Consider the following 22,193-nt stretch of genomic DNA (forward strand, 5'->3'; position numbering starts at 1 on the left):
AGGTGCCACAATTTCTTTTTGTGCCACGGCCGGGGGTGTCAAGCGATTTTTTGGCAGACAATTTTTAGATTTCACCACCCCGGAGTACACACAATTATTGCACTGCCCTATTATGTAAGTGATGTGACACAGTAGACGATATAATTTATATAGGGTTACTTGTAGATTAACTTAATTTGAGTTTTTTGATTATAACCTGGCCACATTTTTAATGTATTTGTTGTTTGATAATATGTGACTGTACACGACGTGTTTAAAAAATATACATCATAAGCTTTAAAATGGTATATCATTTGACTTCAAACGATATCCTGAAGCGGGGTTATGGTTTGTTGAACTTTGCTCCTTCAACAAAATGGTAGCTTTTTTCGTTTCTACATGTGTCTCTTTTTCCACATTGCTGTCAATAAATATCAAACAGTCATAATTGGCGGTCATTTCAAATCATCCCCAAGTCAACGAGGTTCAAGAAAGTTCTCTCATTGTTAATTGTTGGTTCTACATACCTATACAAAATACAATGCCTGGTAAACCCACCACTTGAACAGGATTTAGCCAAAGCAAACAAAGATCAGAGCTATTAAAAATCATTATTATTATCCTCTTCATTAATATGATTATTGATTGGTGTTTGACTATCAACATGAGATAGATGTCGCGCCACGACCTTCACGCACATTTTACACTGTAACTCAGAATACAATTTAGGACATTTACGGCTCATTCGTGCTGTACAGTCACATATGCAAGAACAATTTGAAATGGACTTTTCAACTTTGAGTAATGTTCGTGGGTACAGTTTAGTGCACAATGGTAGATTTTGATATTGATCAATAAAATTGAGCAGTATTACTCACACAATTGTCTAGTACGTAGCAATTGTCATGACTGAATCACGTGAATCATATCAAAAGAATTCCTTCATTACGTACGTGGACAGGTAACGTAGCAGCAAAGAAGATACCCTGGAAGTGGCAATTGGAAATTAGTATGCGTCCAATTGTAATCTTAATAGCGTATTGTTAATAAACCTTGCCAGAGAGAGCGCTAATATGTCTGCAGACAGAGCTTGACTCGAAAGTGTAATGACATCTTATTTCTTAATACTATTCTATGTTAAGGTGAAATGCGCAGTTAATTGTTAATGATTGCCTTCCATAGGGTAAACCATTTCGTTACATAATTAGATATAATTGTTCAATTGTATTCATTTCATTAGTTTGGCTAATATTTCCCGAACACGTAATATGTCAACATAAGACCGGATATGTGACCTGTCAGACTTGACCAATTTTTGGAGTCATTGGTGCATTACTGTGATACCGTAGTCAATATTGTGTGTATTTCTTTACCTACTTTTAAAATCAATAATACATGCGAGAGCCAAGTACCATTAGGGCATATTGATAATTGTTTAACACACACGAATATGTCGCCATGATGGAATGTCAGGTGAGGTTTCTGAGGTTTTTGTGACTTCAATATTGCTTGTATCTCATGATACCTGTCACCAGACACGAGCTAATTACGTCGAAAACGCGGGGCAGTCTAAAGAATGAGTGCGCATATATTATCAGATGCAAATCTCTACCATTCCAACCTCGATCACTTGACTGAACATTGTGAATAAAAATGATGGACATTGATATTTCTTGATATATTTTGCCCGACGGTTTTCGACACATAGCGCTTTAGATGAAATACAGTAAGAAAATGTCAGATTGTAAATGGAAACCTGGAAAGCCTTATATCATTTCCTTCGTATTAATGACAGCAAGTCCCAATTTCGAAATAACTATTACAACAAGTCATCAAATTAGTAGACATTCATTGAAAAACAAATCACTGCTTTCAGGTATCCCTTGACCTTGCTAGAGGGCATTATTACTCTCTTCAACAGGTTAGATTCGCTACACTAACGACACCTTTATGTCGTGACCTCAATACAAGGGTCAATAAAGAGTTTAGTGTGAATTATTCATAGCTGATCGATAGCTTGCCTCACTTTTACCTAGCAAACCAACGGATTTTGTCATAGGTTTGCGTTGCTAAAATAACAATCGTGAATTTAGTGTCACCCCTTGGTACCTGTAAACTGGGTATTCCCCTCAAACTTCCCATGAGTTTACAGTTCGTGTCAGTATGCATACATGTGTGTCAAGTATAGGTTATTAAAGGCGAGATTTAGCCTAAGGTGAGTGCGATGGAAATAAGCATACTTTTCCATTTTTTATCCATCAGTTGCGTAGATTTCTTGTTGACATGGGGGGGGGGGTTGGAAAAAAAATCGTGAAGTGTAGTGAATCCGACACCTTTACTTGACATGCAAATTCATTTCTTTGAAATTGCTTGAGGTAATTTCCACAATTTTCTTAACGGGGATGAGGTTATAATATTGTACCTTTGAAGAATATAATGTGGAAATAAAATGTTCTGGTAAGTGTGTTGTTTATGGATATGAATTTTGATTCATTGAAGAAATTTATACCCGTTGAATTGGTAATGTTAGTTCCAGTTCCAAGGTGATCTACCATGTCCATTCAGTGTGCCTTTATTAAACCCAGTTAGCTACTTCACAAACACTTAATAGGTATCATGCATTCTTCTGATAGATGTAAAAGGCTATTCCCAACCTACCCATGGTCGCTTATCGCAGAAGTGCTAACATCAAGGACATGATTGTACATTCATCCCTGCCTCCAGACCAACCTCCTCCTAGAGGCTCTTTTGCACGTGGCTCTTGTAAGGCATGTGAACATGACATCCACCCGGTATAGCATTCATTTCTACATACTTACAAAGTATGATGTTTTGCATAACTTTTATTTTGCATAAAGAAACACCGCGCGATGTGTGTTGTAAGGGTGCATACTACCAAATTACTGTCCCTCATCATTTATTAGACATTAGGATAATCATCCCTGAAAACAGAAACATACAGTCATGCAGCATACACTCAAGTGTGAAACATGTGTTTGAACCTGAGGTATACTAATTTAGTTTCAGGTTTGATTAAGAACACTAACTTATGCAGGATACACCCCATGCAGCCTACGCCTATACGGTAGGTCTGACCAAACACGGAGAAGCTGAAGGTCATTCTGTATATTTATCTTCTACCTGACCAGCATGTAAAGAATGCTAAAGAATCAGAATTTAGACAACCGCAGGTCAAAGCTGTGTATGTGTTGTTCGGTATCGGCCGCTTTAGGGGCAGGATAGTGTCACTGTTCTAATATTCTCTACTTTCAAAGAATAATTCATATTATATGTAGCCTAGCTAGTTTAATACTTTAGGATTCAGTGTGGAGACAGATACAGATATTGCTAATTCATTTGTTACATACACTATCTGCTGTATTTTGCCTTTTGAAATATAAAGTTACCAATCATTGTGACATGCGCCCTTATTTACAAACACGAACTGCACGGGGTTTCCCAGCAAAACTTGTATTTTTTCATAGTGACCGTAAAGTATGTGGTTTTGCATATGCAAAACTACATACTTTTGGAAAGTATGTAATTTTGCATATGCAAAACAGCATATTTTGCAAAGGTATGTGGTTTTGCACGCAGCACCGGGCCCATCAGTCAAACACACCAAGGAAGGGTCGCACACCGACATCGCCTGGCTATAATTACTTGGTACAGCAGAGACACTAAAATAAATACCCGGGATCGATACACGTGAATGTGCTATACACGATTTGATATTCAGACGATAAATCTTTGGATACCGGGATAGAAAATGATGAATATCTCCCGTAATTGATTTAGTCTAAAGAAGCCAGATTTGGTTCCTTGCACTTGAATATATATGCTCAACGGATATGATAGTCGTTAGCTAGCGTCTTGAGAAAGAAGCGTGCGTCTTGAACTCAAAAAACTGACCAAAATATTCTGATTTTATATGTGCCAAACTATAGCGCTGCGCGTAGGCTAGCTGCACTCACTCCCGTGGAGGCAGTACAAAAGTCGATGACCATTGACCTCAATGGCGTATACATGCTCACTCACACACAGAGAGGTCAATTACCAGGCTATTGTCAGTAGCCTTAGTCATGTCCCTCGGCTCATTATGTGTCTCAAAGGTCGGAACAAAATGGCCATGCGTGGCTGTGGATTCAACCTACCATGGCGATTTCTGCCATGAAGATATCGGGGCGATGACACTGTGGGTCGTCTTTCACTAATTCTTCCACTGGTGAAAGTCATGTCATCCACAAACACCTCCGTTCTAATATTCTGTACACGTAAGGTATTGAAAAGTCAAATTGGTCGTAGTCATAATGTTATCAAAATCAGGTCTCTTAGGGCGAATTTCTCGATAGGAGTCTTATTAAGCCTTAGGCTTAAGGTAGCCTTGAGGCTACTAAGCCTAGCCCGCTCTCGAAGCCCGAGTCTTAAATGTAGCCGGATTTCTTAAACGCAAATTCAACCTGGTCTTAGTGGCCTTGTAGGCTTAACGCTTGACAACCGCGTCCCTTTCTACCAGCGACTTAATTGTATAGGCAGTTGGAGGTAGATGTGCATAAGCTGTTGTCCTTCACGGTTTACCGTACTAACAAGGTTACCAGCGCAAAGACTAGCCTAGACCGGCGGTCTTGTGCTTGGGCTTACACAGTACACAACTTGATAGTATTTTTCTGTTTTTGTGTCTTTTATGTATTATTTTATTTCCACTTTACTTTATTATGAGTCCTGCTTGCACGAATGATACTTCCATACTTTTTACTCCACTCATTAATTTTTCCTTGCATTTTAAAAAGGGTCAAACTGCAAGCCTACAGAAAAGGAAACTTTGATTCCCCTAAAAGTATGCCTAAAGCAAAAATTGTTTCACACTTCAAACAAATCATACGCATGTTTGTCAAAAGTAAAACATTATTAATAAGGATAATTTTGGTGCAAAAACAAAAACATAACTATTTCACAACCATCGTGCGTGCTATCTACTGCTGATATTTTCATGTTCTATTTGCGAATTTAGCATGAGTGATAATGATGATGATGATCAGGGGCGGAGGAAAGATTTTGAAAGTGGGGGGCAGTCAGGGTGATGTAAAAAATCGAAATAATGGCCGCGAAGGGTGTGTGTGAGGGGGCATGTGCCCCCCTCCGAAGTGAGAAACTTTTGCAAAATGAAGGCCCAATTGAAACCATTTGATGGACTATTTTGGTACTATTATTGTGTACAATTTATTTGAGTTTGAAAAAGCCGAAAATTGGTGAAATGAAGCTATTAAAGCCATTTGTAGACAAGTTCTCACTATTATTAACTGTATAAATTATTACTGTAAACATTAAGTGTTGGGTGTCCAAAGCAGAAAAAGGGCGAAAGCAGGGGGTGCCTGAAGTGAAAAACTTTTGCAAACTGAAGGCCCAATTGAAGCCATTTGTTGGACCATTCTGGCACTATTATTGTGTACAATTTTAGTTTGAAAAATCTGAAAATAGGTTAAATGAAGGCCCAAATTGAAGCCATTCGTGGGTAAGTTTTCACTATTATTGTATAAATTATTGCTTTTAGAGTTGGGTGTCCAAAGCAGAAGCGAAAAGGGGAATTTGTTAACCATAGGCCTACACACTGTGTATTAACACAGGGGAGTTGGACAATTTTGCAAAATGAAGGACCAATTGATGCCATTTCGTGCATCATTGTTACACTTTTTCTGCCGAAAGCAGTATGTATTGGAATTGGAACTTGAAACACGACTATTGGGCGAAATAATAGCCGGATTGCCATGACAAATCATTCTGTCACTCAGGTTTGGGCTACGTTTTCCATGTTGCCACGAAGTTCTTACGGTACAAAATGCTCAATCAGTCTGCATTTCGGGCTAATGAATATATAAAAAAAAAAAAAAAATGGCAGGGACGGTCATAAATTCTTTATACGGGGTTGTAGTAAAATGTTTGCCTTGAAGAGTGATTATAAAAATGTTTGACTTGATTCTGGACTTTGAAAAGAATATAAAGCTTTGAATGTGTGAAGTTTTTATTGTTTTAAAGAAGTTAATCTGAAATAAGGTATCTGTGAAGGATTTTAGGGATATTTAGAGGGCATGCACCCCCGTCTTACAAAAATGTCGATTATTTTTGTGAACGGCACCTAAATAGTTCAACCTGAGACGAATATTTAGGGGAGACCGGGGCAAAGTGGAACACGGGGACAATCTTTGGCTGCATCCTTTTTTGTACTTTGTGTACTTAACCCTCTATCTTTTTAACCAAATATCCCACAGAGTCGTGCGATATGTCAAACTCTTCCTCTGGTCATAAAGAACAAAAAAGTCAGTGGTCACATCTCTGTAGGATCATTGGTTAATGAGATATAGTCACTTTTTTGTACTTTGTGTACTTACCCCTCTATCTTTTTAACCAAATATCCCACAGAGTCGTGCGATATGTCAAACTTTTTCTCTGGTCATAAAGAACAATAAAGTCAGTGGTCACATCTCTGTAGGATCATTGGTTAATGAGATATAGTCGCTTTTTTGTACTTTGTGTACTTAACCCTCTATCTTTTTAACCAAATATCCCACAGAGTTGTGCGATATGTCAAACTTTTTCTCTGGTCATAAGGAACAAAAAGTCAGTGGTCACATCTCTGTAGGATCATTGGTTAATGAGATATAGTCACTTTTTGTACTTTGTGCACCAAACCCTCTATCCTTTTAACCAAATATCCCACAGATCGTGCGATATGTCAAACTTTTCCTCTGGTCATAAGGAACAAAAAAGTCAGTGGTCACATCTCTGTAGGATCATTGGTTAATGAGATATAGTCACTTTTTTGTACTTTGTGCACCAAACCCTCTATCCTTTTAACCAAATATCCCACAGAGTCGTGCGATATGTCAAACTTTTCCTCTGGTCATAAAGAACAAAAAAGTCAGTGCTCACATCTCTGTAGGATCATTGGTTAATGAGATATAGTACTTTGTGCATTTAACCCTCTATCTGTAATAACCAAATATACCACAGAGTCGTGCGATATCTGATATGTCAAACTTTACCTCTATCTGGTACGTGAAGACGGCCCGATTGGCGCGACCGCGCGAGGTTCATATCAGGCATATTGGTGCGTATGCACTATGCACCAACTATGTATCTTGTAAACCCTTTTAAAAGTTTTGCCTTGCCTTGCTTCGTAATCCTGTTTGGGCTGGACAAAAAAATGTTCCACTTTTCCCCGGTTCTCAGATTAAGCTTACTGATATGTACATGATTGAGTACGAGTGTCACGGCCCTGGTTAGTGTGCATTCAAATCAGGGATCACCCATCTTACTTAGCCGTCGGAAATTTGCTAGTCAGCCAAATTCGCCGACAATGTCAATGCATATTTACATAGAAATTTAAAACAACTGGCCGAAGAAGGAAACCTACATAAATATGTTTTCTATACTTCACTTGACCCAAATATATGACTTTTTATGGTGATAAGACAATCGCACATGGAATTTTAGAGGGATTTTGATAGCAGTTCCATTAAAAAAAGCTGCTAGAACTAAGATCTAGAAACACCCCCGAAATGCCGTTTTGGGGAATTTTGCTAGCTGAATCTTTTTGATGAAAGTCAATCTTTGACAAGATGTAACTTTGCTACGGAAAGTGCTATGAAAAAAAGGTTTTCAGTTTTGGCTTTGTTTACTCAAGGGCTTTAATTTGATATATAAAATGATGCAGTTTGATGGCAAATTTGAATTCACCTAGCATACCTACATATATACCATGTACATGTCAGATGTACGGTATATTGTATTGGCAATTCGCAAATATCCACAAAAGCGTTCATTATAAATTTATTTTGATAAATTGTCACATTTTATGCCATGTATTAATATCCTTAAAACTAACCGGTGGATTTGCGAACAATTTGTCGACATATATGACGTTCGCTGAGAAACGGTGGTCCAAAATGCGTTATTTTTGGTAATATGCAGACAAATGGCCAAATTAATAGAAAAATACCTGTGATAAATTTATCTGTACAAATTGTCACACTCCGAGTGACATATGGTATATTTGCAACCCTACTGTGGATTTGCGAACAATTTGTCGACATAAATGACGTTCGCTGAGAAACGGTGGTCCAAAATGCGTTATTTTTGGTAATATGCAGACAAATGGCCAAATTAATAGAAAATACCTGTGATAAATTTATCTGTACAAATTGTCACACTCCGAGTGACATATGGTATATTTGCAACCCTACTGTGGATTTGTGAACAATTTGTCGACATAAATGACGTTCGATGAGAAACGGTGGTCCAAAATGCGTTATTTTTGGTAATATGCAGACGAGTGGCCATATTAATAGAAAAATACCTGTGATAAATTTATCTGTACAAATTGTCGCACTCCGAGTGACATATGGTATATTTGCAACCCTACTGTGGATTTGCGAACAATTTGTCGACATAAATGACGTTCGCTGAGAAACGGTGGTCCAAAATGCGTTATTTTTGGTAATATGCAGACGAATGGCCAAATTAATAGAAAAATACCTGTGATAAATTTATCTGTACAAATTGTCGCACTCCGAGTGACATATGGTATATTTGCAACCCTACTGTGGATTTGCGAACAATTTGTCGACATAAATGACGTTCGCTGAGAAACGGTGGTCCAAAATGCGTTATTTTTGGAAATATGCAGACGAATGGCCAAATTAATAGAAAAATACCTGTGATAAATTTATCTGTACAAATTGTCGCACTTCGAGTGACATATGGTATATTTGCAACCCTACTGTGGATTTGCGAACAATTTGTCGACATAAATGACGTTCGCTGAGAAACGGTGGTCCAAAATGCGTTATTTTTGGTAATATGCAGACGAATGGCCAAATTAATAGAAAAATACCTGTGATAAATTTATCTGTACAAATTGTCGCACTCCGAGTGACATATGGTATATTTGCAACCCTACTGTGGATTTGCAGGGAACAATTTGTCGACATAAATGATGCTTGCGGATAAATTATTAGAAAAAAGGGTTTTTTTTTTGCCTAGGCCTGTCCTCCATGCTAGGTATGATCATCAAATTTCCAAGTAGCCTTTTTAGTTCTTTTTTTGGTCCTGGTGACAACCCTGCAAGTAGGATATTTCACATTGAAGGTGATTATTTAATTTAAAAAATGAGGGGTCAACCATGTCTGTAGGAAAATAATTAGCAAAGCTATGGGCAAATGTATTTTTCCAAATTCTGTGACCATCATGACGGTACCTTACAATGAATTACTGTACAAAAAAGCAAGTACCCATTATGCAACATTTTTCAGCACAGCAATCAATTTTTTTGTATTTTGTATTTCCTACACAGCTATTTCTGTGGTCACAAGTTGGGAGTTGAAAGAGGCCCTCTATTATCTATACGCATCCGGGGCACATGATACGTGATTATAGCCTAGTTTCCTTGTGTGTAGCCTTCGTCACTCTGTACGAAGGCTACAACATCAATGTATTGAAAAATGCAGGGTCCATCGATCATGTCAGTAAATGAATATTTTGTTTTGGGACTGATTATTCGGACTACCACCCGGCATGCAGGTATTCCTGCATTAAATACATCAGAATTATTACCATTGCAAGATGGCTTAAAGCTAGCATTTCAAGTATCTCTTATAAGCTAATAAGAAATGGTTCCCGCTGGAATCTCTTGAGGCATTGTCTTTTTTAAAGACATTTCTTGTTTTAAGCATGTTAATGGTCTAGAATAGAGATTTGATTACTTATGTTCACCCAAACATGTTACACACAGCACATTATGGGTTAAAAGTGTGGGGCAGGCCCCCCGGTTAAAAAAGTGGAGGGGCCACTGGCCCCCTGGCCCGCCGGTTCCGCTGCCCTTGATGATGATGATGATGATGATGATTGATGATGTGATGATGATGATGATGATGATGATGATGATGATGATGATGATGATGATGATGATGATGATGATGATGATGATGATGATGATGATGTTGGATGATGATGATGATGATGATGTTGGATGATGATGATGATGATGATGGCACTTCTTGTAGCAAAATATCGTAAGGTTAGCAATATTTGTTGAACAGGAATGAGAGGGTTGCTCCTATTTGTTGACCGTTACAAGTTTGGTTCAAGCAGATCAGTAAGCCTCAAAACATTGCATTTACTGAATCGGTAGCGCGATTTAAATTTGGTATCCGAATACTTCAGAAAAGGACCCTTCCTCTCCTGAAGACGCTCACGACAGCAAGTTGACGTCGAAGATTGCGTCTCGCTTTACTTTCACCACTTTGGCACCGTTGCTCCAAAAGAAAGTTCATCATTCAAAATGAGTAGGCCTAACTGACTCGAATGAACACTAAAATAAAATGGTGAAATGTTCAACTAAATCGAACAATAATTGTTACTTAGGGGTAAAGGCCTACTCTATGTTGAATGAAAGACACCATCTGTTTCGATTTCTCAAAAATATGAAAGAAAAACTTTGCATTATACAATTTAAGCAATTTTCAATTGAAATAGACCACGGCTTACGACCTAAGACCTGCTCTGAGGCAGGGCCAAGAAAAGCCGCTGTAAGCCTGGCCTAACAGGCTTGCGTAGACTACGGCTACAGAAGACTAATTTCGAGAAATGCAAATTTTACCGAAGCCTGGGGCTAATCCTACAAGCCTGGCCCACAGGCTAACGAAGCCTCGAGGCTATGGTAGCCGTGCTTCGGGGAACGTGTTTTCAGTTAAGCCTGGTCTTACGACCTCTTAAGCCTTGAGGCTAGACTAGCCAACTGCTAAGCCACCCGTCAAGAAATTCGCCCTTAGGAACTACAGTGTTGGGAATCTGCTTGCAGTATTGTCATCTGCTGATTGGTCTAGCGTTTACTGTAGTGATGTAAATCAAGCGTGGAGTAATTTTACAACAATCTTCCTGCAGATTCTTAACACTGAGGCACCTATTAAGGAGTGCGCTATTCACATCCCATAAAGACCCTAAAGTAATTTCCGATACTTTAAGTAGAGAACTTGAGTCTTGCAGATAGTGGCTGATTGACAACAAATTGTCACTACACCTTGGCAAAACAGAATCTATTCTTTTTGGTTCTAAAATCAGACTGAGCAGGCTGGACAAATTTGAAGTTTCTTGTGATGGTAAAATTAAGTACCTTGGGATTACTCTTGATGAAGATCTAAGTGGTGAAAGTATTGCAAAGTCAGAAATCAAAAAAGTGTGTAGTAGACTAAGTTTCTTATATAGGCAAGGTCACATTTTAAATGAACAAATCCGGAAGACCCTTTGCACTGCCCCATACAATGTCATTTTGATTATTGTTGCTCTTCATGGTTTTCTTCACTTTCTGTAAAGCTGAAAAAGAAGCTGCAAGTAATGCAAAACAAACTTATTCCCATATTGGTGTTGAACAATTTAAGAAGTTGGATATGTTGAAAGTTGAAGACAGAGTTAAACAACTTAAACTCAATCATGTTTTTAAAATCTACAATGATATTGCACCAGAGTACCTAAATTCTCATTTTGTGAAATTTTCTCAGACTCACAATTACTTTACCAGGGGCAGTGCAACAAAATTTTTGGTACCAAAAGCTAAGGGCCAGAAGTGTAATACCTTCTTTTTTTACTGATGTACAGGAATGGAATTTGCTTCCAATTGATGTTAAGGGGTACTACACCGTCGATAAATTTGTGTCTATTTTTGCATTTTCTCAAAAACTAATAACACACTGGTAACAAAAGTTATGTATATTATAGGGCAAGGAATCAGTGGAATTTCAGTGACCCAAGACAAGCGGTTCGTTATTTATGATAAGAAATGAGGTACCGCTAGGATGTACCTCATTTCCTATCATATATACTGAACCGCTTGTCTTGAGTCACTGAAATTTCAGTGTAATAATTGGATTCCTTGCCCCAATAATATACATAACTTTTGTTACCAGTGTGTTATTATTTTTTGAAAAAAATGCAAAAATAGTCACAAATTTACCACAGGGGTGTAGTACCCCCTTAAACAATCCACAACTCATTCACAGTTCAAAAGGCAGTTAAAAGCCACTTTTTTTTATCTTGATTTGAATCTGTTTTATCATAATTATGCAGTTTTATCATATGCAGTTGTTTCACCAAATGTGCAATAATTTTTATGTAATTAATGTTTTATTATATAAAGGACCCCAATGGAAATAAGCCCTTTTTAGGGCTTTCTTGGGCTATCCTTGGCATTGTATGTTGTTTATAAATATGTTGTGTGATGTATTTTAATGCATTTAGTCTGTTCTGATGTATTGTATAATGTTCTTTTGAATTGCCAAATAAAATCTATCTATCTAGTTGTCAGAGTGAGAATGTGATCTATCTCATCACAATCACCTGTCAACCAGACTGGTTGGACATTGTGCTGATGCTCGCCTTAACAGAAATACATCAGTAGCCAAACATTTCAACCTCTCAGGACATTCTGCCAGTCACATATCTGTCATATGTATTGAAAAAAAAACCAAAGACTGACACCTTCATGCGAAAGAAACGGGAGAAACACTGGATCTCTAAACTTCAGGCAACCTAACCACTTGGCTTAAATGTTAAAGATTAACATGCCAGTGTATCCTTACTAGGCCTATGGATCTTACTTGCATTCACTACTGGACCTACATGTACATGTTTGATGGGTCAACTCACATGTGGCTTTCACACCACTGTAGGCCTCATTGCTTTTCATCACTACCTATTTTGGCATATTTCATGTCAATTTGTTACAGTATTTCACTGCTCGTTGGTTTTAGTGATTTCTTGGCTTTTCACTTTCATCTAAAGGCCTATCTACAGGCGCTGAGAATTAGCTTTGCATGCATGAACCATATGCATTTCCTTTCTCTGTTTTTCTACTGCCAAACCTACCCCCTTTTTTCTGCATGCATACTGCATTTTATTATATGCGACCTTCCTCAACTGCACTAAAGTAAATGTGATCATGCATAGACCATTTGCATTTTTACTTTATCTCTGTTTATCTACTCAAAAAAAAACCCAAACCGACGTTTCGAACAGATTTGTCTGTTTGGTTTTGTTTGTCTGCCCCAGTGTACTTTTGTACTGTTTTGCTGACACTTTAGGGCTCTGAAATTGGCAATTTATGGCCATCGAACTTTGCCTGTTTTTGTGTCTACTTTAGTTGTTTGGTTTGACGAGTCTGTTTATGTGACAGTGATTTTCATCACTTGTTCTAGTGTACTTTTGTATTCCCATTTATCCTTGTTTTTGCAGGTTTAGCACTTTTTTGAGCCTTGGAACGTGTAAGTTTTGGCTATCGAACTTTACCTACTTCTAATGCCTACATTCGTCCTACCATATTGTAACTTTCAACTTCGAGGGCGCACTGCCATTTTAAGGTGTTTACGGTTCAGTGCGTTAAAACAAGAAAAGTCTCAGGTCAACCTATGTTGAGTTTTTGATCATTTGGCAGCTCAATCATATAGTTTCACCTGATATTAGTGGCATTTAACTGTGAGAGTTCTGAATATGAGAAAATTCCACCCGAAATCAGCCATTTTCCCATTGAATGACCTGTGTAATACATAATTAGTGGTATTGAACCTATTGATATGCTGCCCTCAGGCTCTCTACCGTCTAATCCCCTGTTCTATAATTCAAGAGAATTCATGTGTAACATGAATTAAACAAAGAGGAGAATCAATATTTGGCATTCTGCCAAACTTATAATAAGCCATAGACCAGTTTCATTCAGATTTCATTTCGGATTTCAAAGATATTTAAGGTGTAAATCATCAGGGACAAATCTAGAATTTGACAAAATATGGTCCTAAGAGCGGATAATAATGCTAATTTGGGTGAAATGTGGCTGAAATAGTTTAATTTTGCATTACCATTTTTCCAGACAGGTGATATTTTCAACAATGGACCGCCAAGTAATTATTAAAGACGATGGATTTTTCAACGCGGTGAAAAATGGCGATCTCCAGACTGTGAACGTTTTTCTTCAGCATATTCCTGGATGCATAGAATGGCTGGACACAGTAAGAATTTATTTGTGCTCAACAGAGCATCACTTGATATCAAACCCAAGGCTCTCAGGATTATATAATTGTTGAAAGTTATTCTAAATCTGCGTCTCTCTGTATAGACGAATCCAATTTCACGCATTCCTATACCTTAATGGCTGCCAAAGTTGGGTCCCCGTCGGCTCAATCTCACCTAAAATGTGAAATAATGCGGCCTTGGAGGGTATTTTAAACTGCATTTTATCACCCGTGTTACACGTAGACAAAAGAATGATGACAGTTTACAGCAAAAAGAATATAACATCGATTTTTAAGCGGCTTTTTGGTGTTGCGGGGACCCAAATATGGCCGACCAAATCCTGACCATGACTTGGCTCGTTGGATTCGTCTATTGCTTCATTAACACTCGCTGACCCACATAAAGGCCGCCTGTGTAAATCCCGATATTTTAAACAGTGTCGGTTTTTTAACCAACAACTAGCCACATTAGTTTCCTAGATTATAACACAACTTCGCCAGGGTATAGCAGTCCGGTTTTGTTTTACAAACACATGAATAGACCTGGACTACTGTATTGTTTGAGAGTTGACTCATGTTGGCGAAGTTATGTAATAATCGGATTAACTACTATAGCAATAGGTATTTTCTCTAATATTCTCAAATTGAATAATTTCGTGTCTATGTTTTCCTTCATAGAAAAAAGCTATCTGCACTGGTAGTATCAATGTCAAAGTGATAATATTTATAAAGCATAATCAGGGTTTCAGAGAAGTTCGTTTTTGATAGTATGCTCCATCCAGACCAAAAATAATACCTAACTCGAATGTTTCAAGATTTTATGCAGCTTATCGTCGTCTTCACCACAGCTTTATTCACGTTGTAAAATAATACTAGAACTAGAACTTATGTAATTCTGTGTACAATTTAACACCAAGATCATATTTTTCATTTACAGGCAGGCTCCACACCACTTCACCATGCTTCAGCCAATGGTCATGAATCAACATGCAATCTGTTGTTGAGTAAGTCGGCGGATCCAAATGCAACGAATGTGGTAAGTGATGCATTTATGTAGGCATAGTTTCATCTATTTATTTACTTGCCTTTTTCAATTTTAGCAGACGGGTACAGCAGTGCAGCTACTCTTAAGGACTCCCATGAACAAACAACCTGGACGGATTGGAATACCCAGAGGTGAACAAATCTTAACCTTTACGAAATTGACTTGAGATTACACTTTCTTTTACAGATACGGCTCTCTGTACATAGCACTCACGGCTTAACGTTCCCTCCGAAGGACGGAGTACTCGAGGTTCATTGTTTTTTTTATTACAAATGTACCATGGAGGAGAGCGGGAGTCTGAATTTAACATATAGACAGGCTGCCGATTGCAAAGGACATTCCCTATTGTTTAGGTCGTTTTTATTTTGAATGACAAACACCAAAAATGACGGGTACGAAATGTAAAAATCGCTTTCGTTTTTTGTCGTCTCTTGATTAAATTTCAACGAAAATTTTTTAATTAGATTTGGTGTAATATAGGTAAAATATCAAAAAATCAAGAAAATTAAAATCTGACAGGCTGGTTTAGAAACTTGCTTCGCTGGCTTGCTCAAAACTACCGTATTTTTAAAATCTAAGGGTTCAGACCATATTTGGTATGCAGTAAATAAGGGCACTTTTCCCATGTTTATCAAGAAGAAGCAGTATTAAATAAAACGGGGTATTGGCTAAATTTTCAACTCAAAACCCAGAGAAGATATATTACCCTTCCCAGAATCAACATAATACATCCCCTCAACAATGACGCTCCCATTTGGCCTACTTAGGGACCGTTCACAAACACTTGTTAGGGGAGCCTGATGCAAAAAGGGGGGGCCTGAAAAAATGACCACTAATTTTCCTGGGAGTTTATATGCTTTTCTATGGCGTTGACCCATAATTTTCATGTCAAAAAGGGGGGCCCTGAAATTTTTGAGGTCTGTAAAGGGGGGCCCGAAAATGTTTGCCATGAAATTTTTGCATCCCCCCCTTACAAGTGTTTGTGAATGGTCCCTTATGTACAGGTTTCCTTTGTTTTCAAATTTAGAATAGACTTTCTGAACATGGGTCGCTAGTCAAGAAATAGATATATTTTGCAAGATCTGGATGTACTCTATTCACTGAGCCAGAGGTATATTTCCAGTGGCGGTGCCAGGAATAATTCACTATCGACCCATGTCATGCATGTGGCACAACAAAACAAATCAATACAGACAATTGCAATGGAAGAAATGCATTATGTGAAGTGTAAGACGTGTTCTTTGCTTCTAAGGCTGCGATCACATAGAAGTATGTATGTACGCTATATGATATACGCTCATTCGATCAGGCTGAGTTCACATATAAAGAGTATGCTATGTGAACTCAGCCTGAGCGTATATACAGTTAACTTCTATGTGATCGCAGCCTTAGAAGCAAATAATACGTCTTACGCGTCGTATACCGTATACAGTATACTCCTATGTGAACTCAGCCTTATCGAGACCTATATACATGCTATCTGCTACTCTTCCATACTACGGTTACTGTTTGGAAAGTTTTTTCAAGCATCAATATCTCAGATTATTTATGACATGTTCATATCATGTTGCATATCAATGAATATGTACTTAATTCACCACATTTGCAACAATCACCTTTTTCATGGCTGAGTACACGTCTTGTGAATGTAGTGGGGTCTCAAACACATTATTCTGTGCTCATACAACACTAGTCGCTAAACCTCAATAGTAGGTTGAAAAGCCATACGCAGCCACAGCAGCCTGGCACCTTCTCATCATGCTGCTCACAAGCCTTGTCACACGTTCCTGTGGGATGTCATTCCATTCTTTAACCAGGATTCGTCGCAGGTCATTCAATGTGCATGTAGTTGCATTGACTACTCTGGTACTCACAGCACGACCAAGCTGGTTCCACAAGTGTTCAATCGGGTTGAGGTATGGTCTAATGGCAGGCCATTCCATTCGCCCTACTCCCATATTCTGTAGGTAGTCGTTGCCTACCTTGGCTCTGTGGGGGGGGGGGGGGTCATCTTGGAGGGTTGCATTTGGTCCCAGGTTGTGAAGATATCGGATTGCAGCGTCTGCACAGAGTAATGCTCAATTTGGCAAATTCTGTTTGAGACCCCACTACCAATGACTACATTCACAAGACGTGTACTCAGGCGTCAAAATGGTGATTGTTCCAAATATGGTATCATTGTAAAGGGGAGTAAAGTACACGTGGCTATCTATTGCTATGCAACACGATATGAACATGTCACAAATAATCTGAGATACAGATGCTTGAAAAACTTTCCAAACTTTTGTTGAGGAGTTTATATTAACATATTTATAATGGGTCAAAAGTCCAAAATATCCACCGACAAGTACAAATCGAGTTCTTTTTGAAGCACCGTCTGTGATTGCGGCATCTGTAACGGCTATTTAAAATTGATCTCGGTGATCAGCTAGATATGAGAGGGCCATCAAATACATTTATTATGTTATATGATGTACTTCTATCATGTCTATTTGATAGACCTGCAACTTCTTTATTCATATTACTTTTTAAAAAGCTTTAATTAGCCTAAAAGAGAACGCACTGGTAGGCGTAGTAGAAGGTACAAGTCTAAAAATGTGAGTTAAACGTGTATATTTTTTAATTTTGCTTACAAATTGGAAAATTGGAAATTGGAAAATATTTAGATGATTTGGTATCAAAACTAAATGGAGTAATGATAACAATAAAAAGTTGACAAACTGAATTTAATTTTTTTTTGATATCATGTGAGATTAGGGCAGCCGTGTGCTGTTCTGAAGCTAAGTTGCAAAATTACAGTCTGGCAACGCTATGAATTGTAGAAATATATCTTTCTCCGGCTCATAGTTTTATATTCGAAGCCGAATTTCACCTTCGAATATACACACTGAACCGGCCTTAATCATGGCGCAGTACAGTCCATTCAATCAAATGTTGTCATCAACCTATTTGATCTTAGTGCATTTGTTGGGTGTGAGACGAACTGTCGCGGTATCTTGCAATCATGTTTTTGTTGAATGCATTTGAGTAGTCTGCCATATTTACGGTATGATATGTCATATGCACAACCTCTAAGAGAAATGTTAATTCGTGTTTCATATTTCAGGATGGTTATACGCCACTACATTATGCAACGTTGGAGGGGAATTATAACGTTTGTGAGATCCTTTTGACCGGAGGAGCTGACCCAAACATAGAATCCCAGGTATAACTTCTTTTACTGGGGAAACATACGATTATCAAACATGCGGAACGATAAAAATGAAAATGAACTTCCCTTTAAAGTGTTATCTACCCAAACATACGTACAGTACTTAAAGCAAGTTAAGGCTTGGTTGTCATGTTTTTAATTTCGATATGATCCTTAGAAAGTATATTACTTTGATTGCTGTTGTGTTTTTTTAGAATTTCTGTTGTGAATTTTACCACCTTTATGCTATACCGCCTTTGTACCGATTTCATATATACATGTACATTAACACTAACAACCAGTCCATATTTATTCCCTAACGCAATTATTCCATGAATAGAATTGAAAGACACATTTTCTAATTGTTTTATTTCTCCTTTTATAACGGCTCGACACAATTTAATTTACAATCCCGGTTTTAATTGCTGGATCACTCTAAGATGCATGGGCGTCAATCCAGGGGGGCAATATCAAATGCCCCCCACGTTTCGGCATTTACTGTAAAAATACAGGCAATATTCGGTATTATACCTTGATTTTTGGCTAAAATAATATATAATTGACAATTTTCCGCAGTTCGCGCGCACTTCATCAAGTTCAAATTCGCCTTCAAATTCAAATTCGTGGGCTAAAATAGTAATAACAAGTTTTGTGTGAACAATACGCGCATGTCCCCGTAAACTTGACCGGTAAAGAGCATTTTATTTAAATACGCACAGTTTCGGTAAACAACTTGATTAGGTATAAATAGTGTAAAATTGCACATTTTTGTGCGCTTCGCAGAAAATGAACCCAATGTGTATCAACTTTCACTTCAAAGAGTATGAAGCTGAAAATTTTGGCGCGCTGCTCGCGCATATATCCCAGAAAAATCGGGCCGGAATAAAGCTCCCTGGCCAATTTATTTTCTTTACCCCCCCCAAATAAGTTTTTCCAACTGGAATTTACACAATAGGCGTAATAGTGTAAAAAGTGTCCACCAAATACCTTCATTTGGAGGCTCATTTTGTAAATCCCCCCTCAGACACCCCCTGCGTTGCGCAAGCGCGACCCACTTCCGGATCATATTTCACAAACATTGTGTCTCCCCACAATCTATTTCGGATTGACGCCCTTGCTACCATGGGTACTTCAAATATTCCCCCATTCCCCCGATCAATGTTGTCAGTTGTGTTTTGGTCATGCAACATTGATTGGTGGCGCAGGGGAGGTTAGCAGTAGTAGGAAACGGTTCAGACTTCACACCAAAGAAAGTGAACTTTTAGTATGGCAAGTATAACGGAATTAAGTTTTAAAACGGTCCTACTTTTACGCAAGTGTTCCAATTACTTTTGACCGGGATTGTAGCTGTTTAAGGAGAAATGCATATTATTGATGTCGTTTTTTTGTCTTCGTCTTCTTTTTTGTCTTTTTCGTCAATTTCGTAAGTATTCATGAAATTATTCATAAGCTTCTTTGTTTTCTTATATATCATCTTCTTTTTCGTATTCTGCTTTGTATATTCATGGTATTGTACATGTATAATTATTCTTTGTATATGTATATTCTTTGTATTCGCATTCGTTTTAGATAAATGTGTATAGATCTAAAACTTCTAATATTATGATCTCTCGCTTTACTCCTGTTGTCTCCACAACAGTCTGGTAAAACTCCCCTTAGATATGCAGCAGCAAACAAAGATGAACGTCTCCTCAAATTATTAATTTCACACAGAGCGGATGCAGATCATACGAGCCCAGTAAGTTATAAAAAAATTTCAATTCAAGCAAAGCGGTATTTATCATGAATATTTTTTTTAAATTTCATGTCTATTGTCACTATGGCTGAAAAATTGTGAATTTCACTTTGGCTACCACTTTATTTACTCTGCGATATCCAATAATGTTGATATTGGTATCAAGAAAAAAAAACACAATTTGTATCTATTCGTCTCTATACTTTGAGAATCATTAGTATTACTATATCCACAATTTCTGCCAATTAATGGTATACTTATACATGGTATACTACGTGATACTCTACATGGGATTACCACCACGTGCTTATTATTTATCATAACAGAGAATAACTCTTCATAGAATCTACATTGTAAAGTGTGCATGTTCCGTTTCCTTCCAATTTGGAATCAGGTTATATTTACACCCATATTATGCTTATACAAAATGATACATGCTGAGTTAAGCCGTTTGTAATAACACATAAAGGATGACTTCAAACACAACCGCTGGCAGCCTAATTGGAGAGTGCCGGTTTTCGACCAGCGGGTGAGTTTTGAAGCCATTCCTGAGTCAATTGGGATGGTTGTCGAAAAATCAAAGGCGGCCTTTATGGAGTGATATCCTGCTCCAACCAAAAATAAGCACATAATGATGTTTTTCTGTTATGCCTACCACTCAAATGTGATATACTTACTATTCTTCTATTTAATAGGCAGGCAACACCGTTCTAGGTTACGCCGCCGCTCGAGGCTACACTCCCATTTCTCGCATACTTATCGAAGATGGAAATGCTGACGTCTCCCGTGCAAATAATGTAAGAACGCTTTATTTTGTTGTTGTTAAAGCAATGTGATTTGCATAAAGAATAGCATGATGCAGTGAAGCCATTCCTGAATAGTCCCATTATGTCTATAGTAGAATTCATCACGACCTTTGCAGGACTTAAACCCCATTAAAAGCTATTAAACCAAGATAACACTCATTGAAAACAGCTCAACTGATTAAATCAGATCTTTTCTGGTTGTGCACATGTGTCTGTTTTACATGTGCGATATCGCAATAAAGCTGGTATTATAGCTTCAGTTGGGTAACCGATTATAAAGGAAACGCAAGGAAACAATGGTATGTGGACCTTTGTTCACGAAATGAGACAATGGTCTGCTTTTTGTTATGCAGCATTCTTGAAAATGAGCAACATAATGATTGTTGACTTAACACGGTTTCGAAATAATTTCTTCATATTTTTTGGTGTTATCTGTCGTTTACATATCCTTCCTAAAACACAAAAGTGCGACTATTTCCAAACACCTAAATTAGCTAAAGAATTAGGACATATTACAAATCTATATTTTCTAGAATTTCCTAGAATACTTTAAATGTAGCTTGTACCGTTTTTTTGTTTCATCCTTCATAACTGATCGGTCCGTAACCAATATTTTCGGTCAAATCTCCATTCAATTAACACGGGGAGTTGGCTAGCTATGAGCTAGCTATGCCTTGCCCTCACTCATATTTTACGAAAGTGCGACTATTTCTGAACATCTAACCTAGCTGTAATTTTAGGTCATGTTAGAGAAATATATTTGCTAGAAGTTTGGAGAATACTTTAAATATTGGCCGGTTATTTTTCACACAGTGATGTTAACTAGGCAAATGCATATACTTAATAAGATACACTATTTGTAAAGGTCGCGCGTCAATGGTGAGAGCACTGTGTATTGTGTATAGGAAAACGGACAGTAACTGCAGTATGGATTCCTATTTAAATGTTCGTTCTCACTGATCACATTGTCTCCTTTTAATTGCGAGCAAAACCAATGAGTTAAAACGAAGAAAATAACTATTATAATTCCAGCGCCTACAATGCGTGTATTAGCTCGCCGATCGCGATCGTAATATTATGTATTATTGCGCGGAGTATCACGCAGCTGCGACGTAATAAGACGTACGACGATTTGATGATACATGTACACATGCGCTGCTGACATTCATCGACATTCGACGGGACAGCGACAGGTCCAACGAGCGTTCGATAAGTTCCGCGAGCGTTCGGCAGGTCTAACCAGCATTCGACAGGTCTGACCAGCACTTGAAAGGTCTAGCCAATACTCGAGAGACTATTGTAATCTCAGATCCGTCAATGATTTCCTTCGTTTGGATTACCCCAAGGCTCACCTCAGAGCAGGCGACAGGACATTTACTTTATG

General features: G+C 37.9%; 2 protein-coding genes across 2 annotated transcripts in view; both read left to right on the plus strand.

Annotated features, from left to right (window-relative positions):
- Positions 1 to 22,193, plus strand: part of LOC140168202 (death-associated protein kinase 1-like) — a 91,548-nt gene that overhangs the window by 32,697 nt on the left and 36,658 nt on the right. The window lies entirely within an intron of this gene.
- The window catches only part of LOC140168201 (uncharacterized), a 95,391-nt gene that overhangs the window by 1,339 nt on the left and 71,859 nt on the right, over positions 1 to 22,193 (plus strand). Inside the window, exons 2-6 of the mRNA XM_072191535.1 lie at positions 13,892 to 14,030; positions 14,971 to 15,069; positions 18,185 to 18,283; positions 19,908 to 20,006; positions 20,699 to 20,800. Coding sequence (XP_072047636.1) covers positions 13,911 to 14,030; positions 14,971 to 15,069; positions 18,185 to 18,283; positions 19,908 to 20,006; positions 20,699 to 20,800 — 519 coding nt within the window. The 5' untranslated portion in view covers positions 13,892 to 13,910. The remainder of the gene's footprint in view (positions 1 to 13,891; positions 14,031 to 14,970; positions 15,070 to 18,184; positions 18,284 to 19,907; positions 20,007 to 20,698; positions 20,801 to 22,193) is intronic.

Source organism: Amphiura filiformis, chromosome 13 (genome assembly GCF_039555335.1).
Source record: "Amphiura filiformis chromosome 13, Afil_fr2py, whole genome shotgun sequence".
Lineage (NCBI taxonomy): Eukaryota > Metazoa > Echinodermata > Ophiuroidea > Amphilepidida > Amphiuridae > Amphiura > Amphiura filiformis.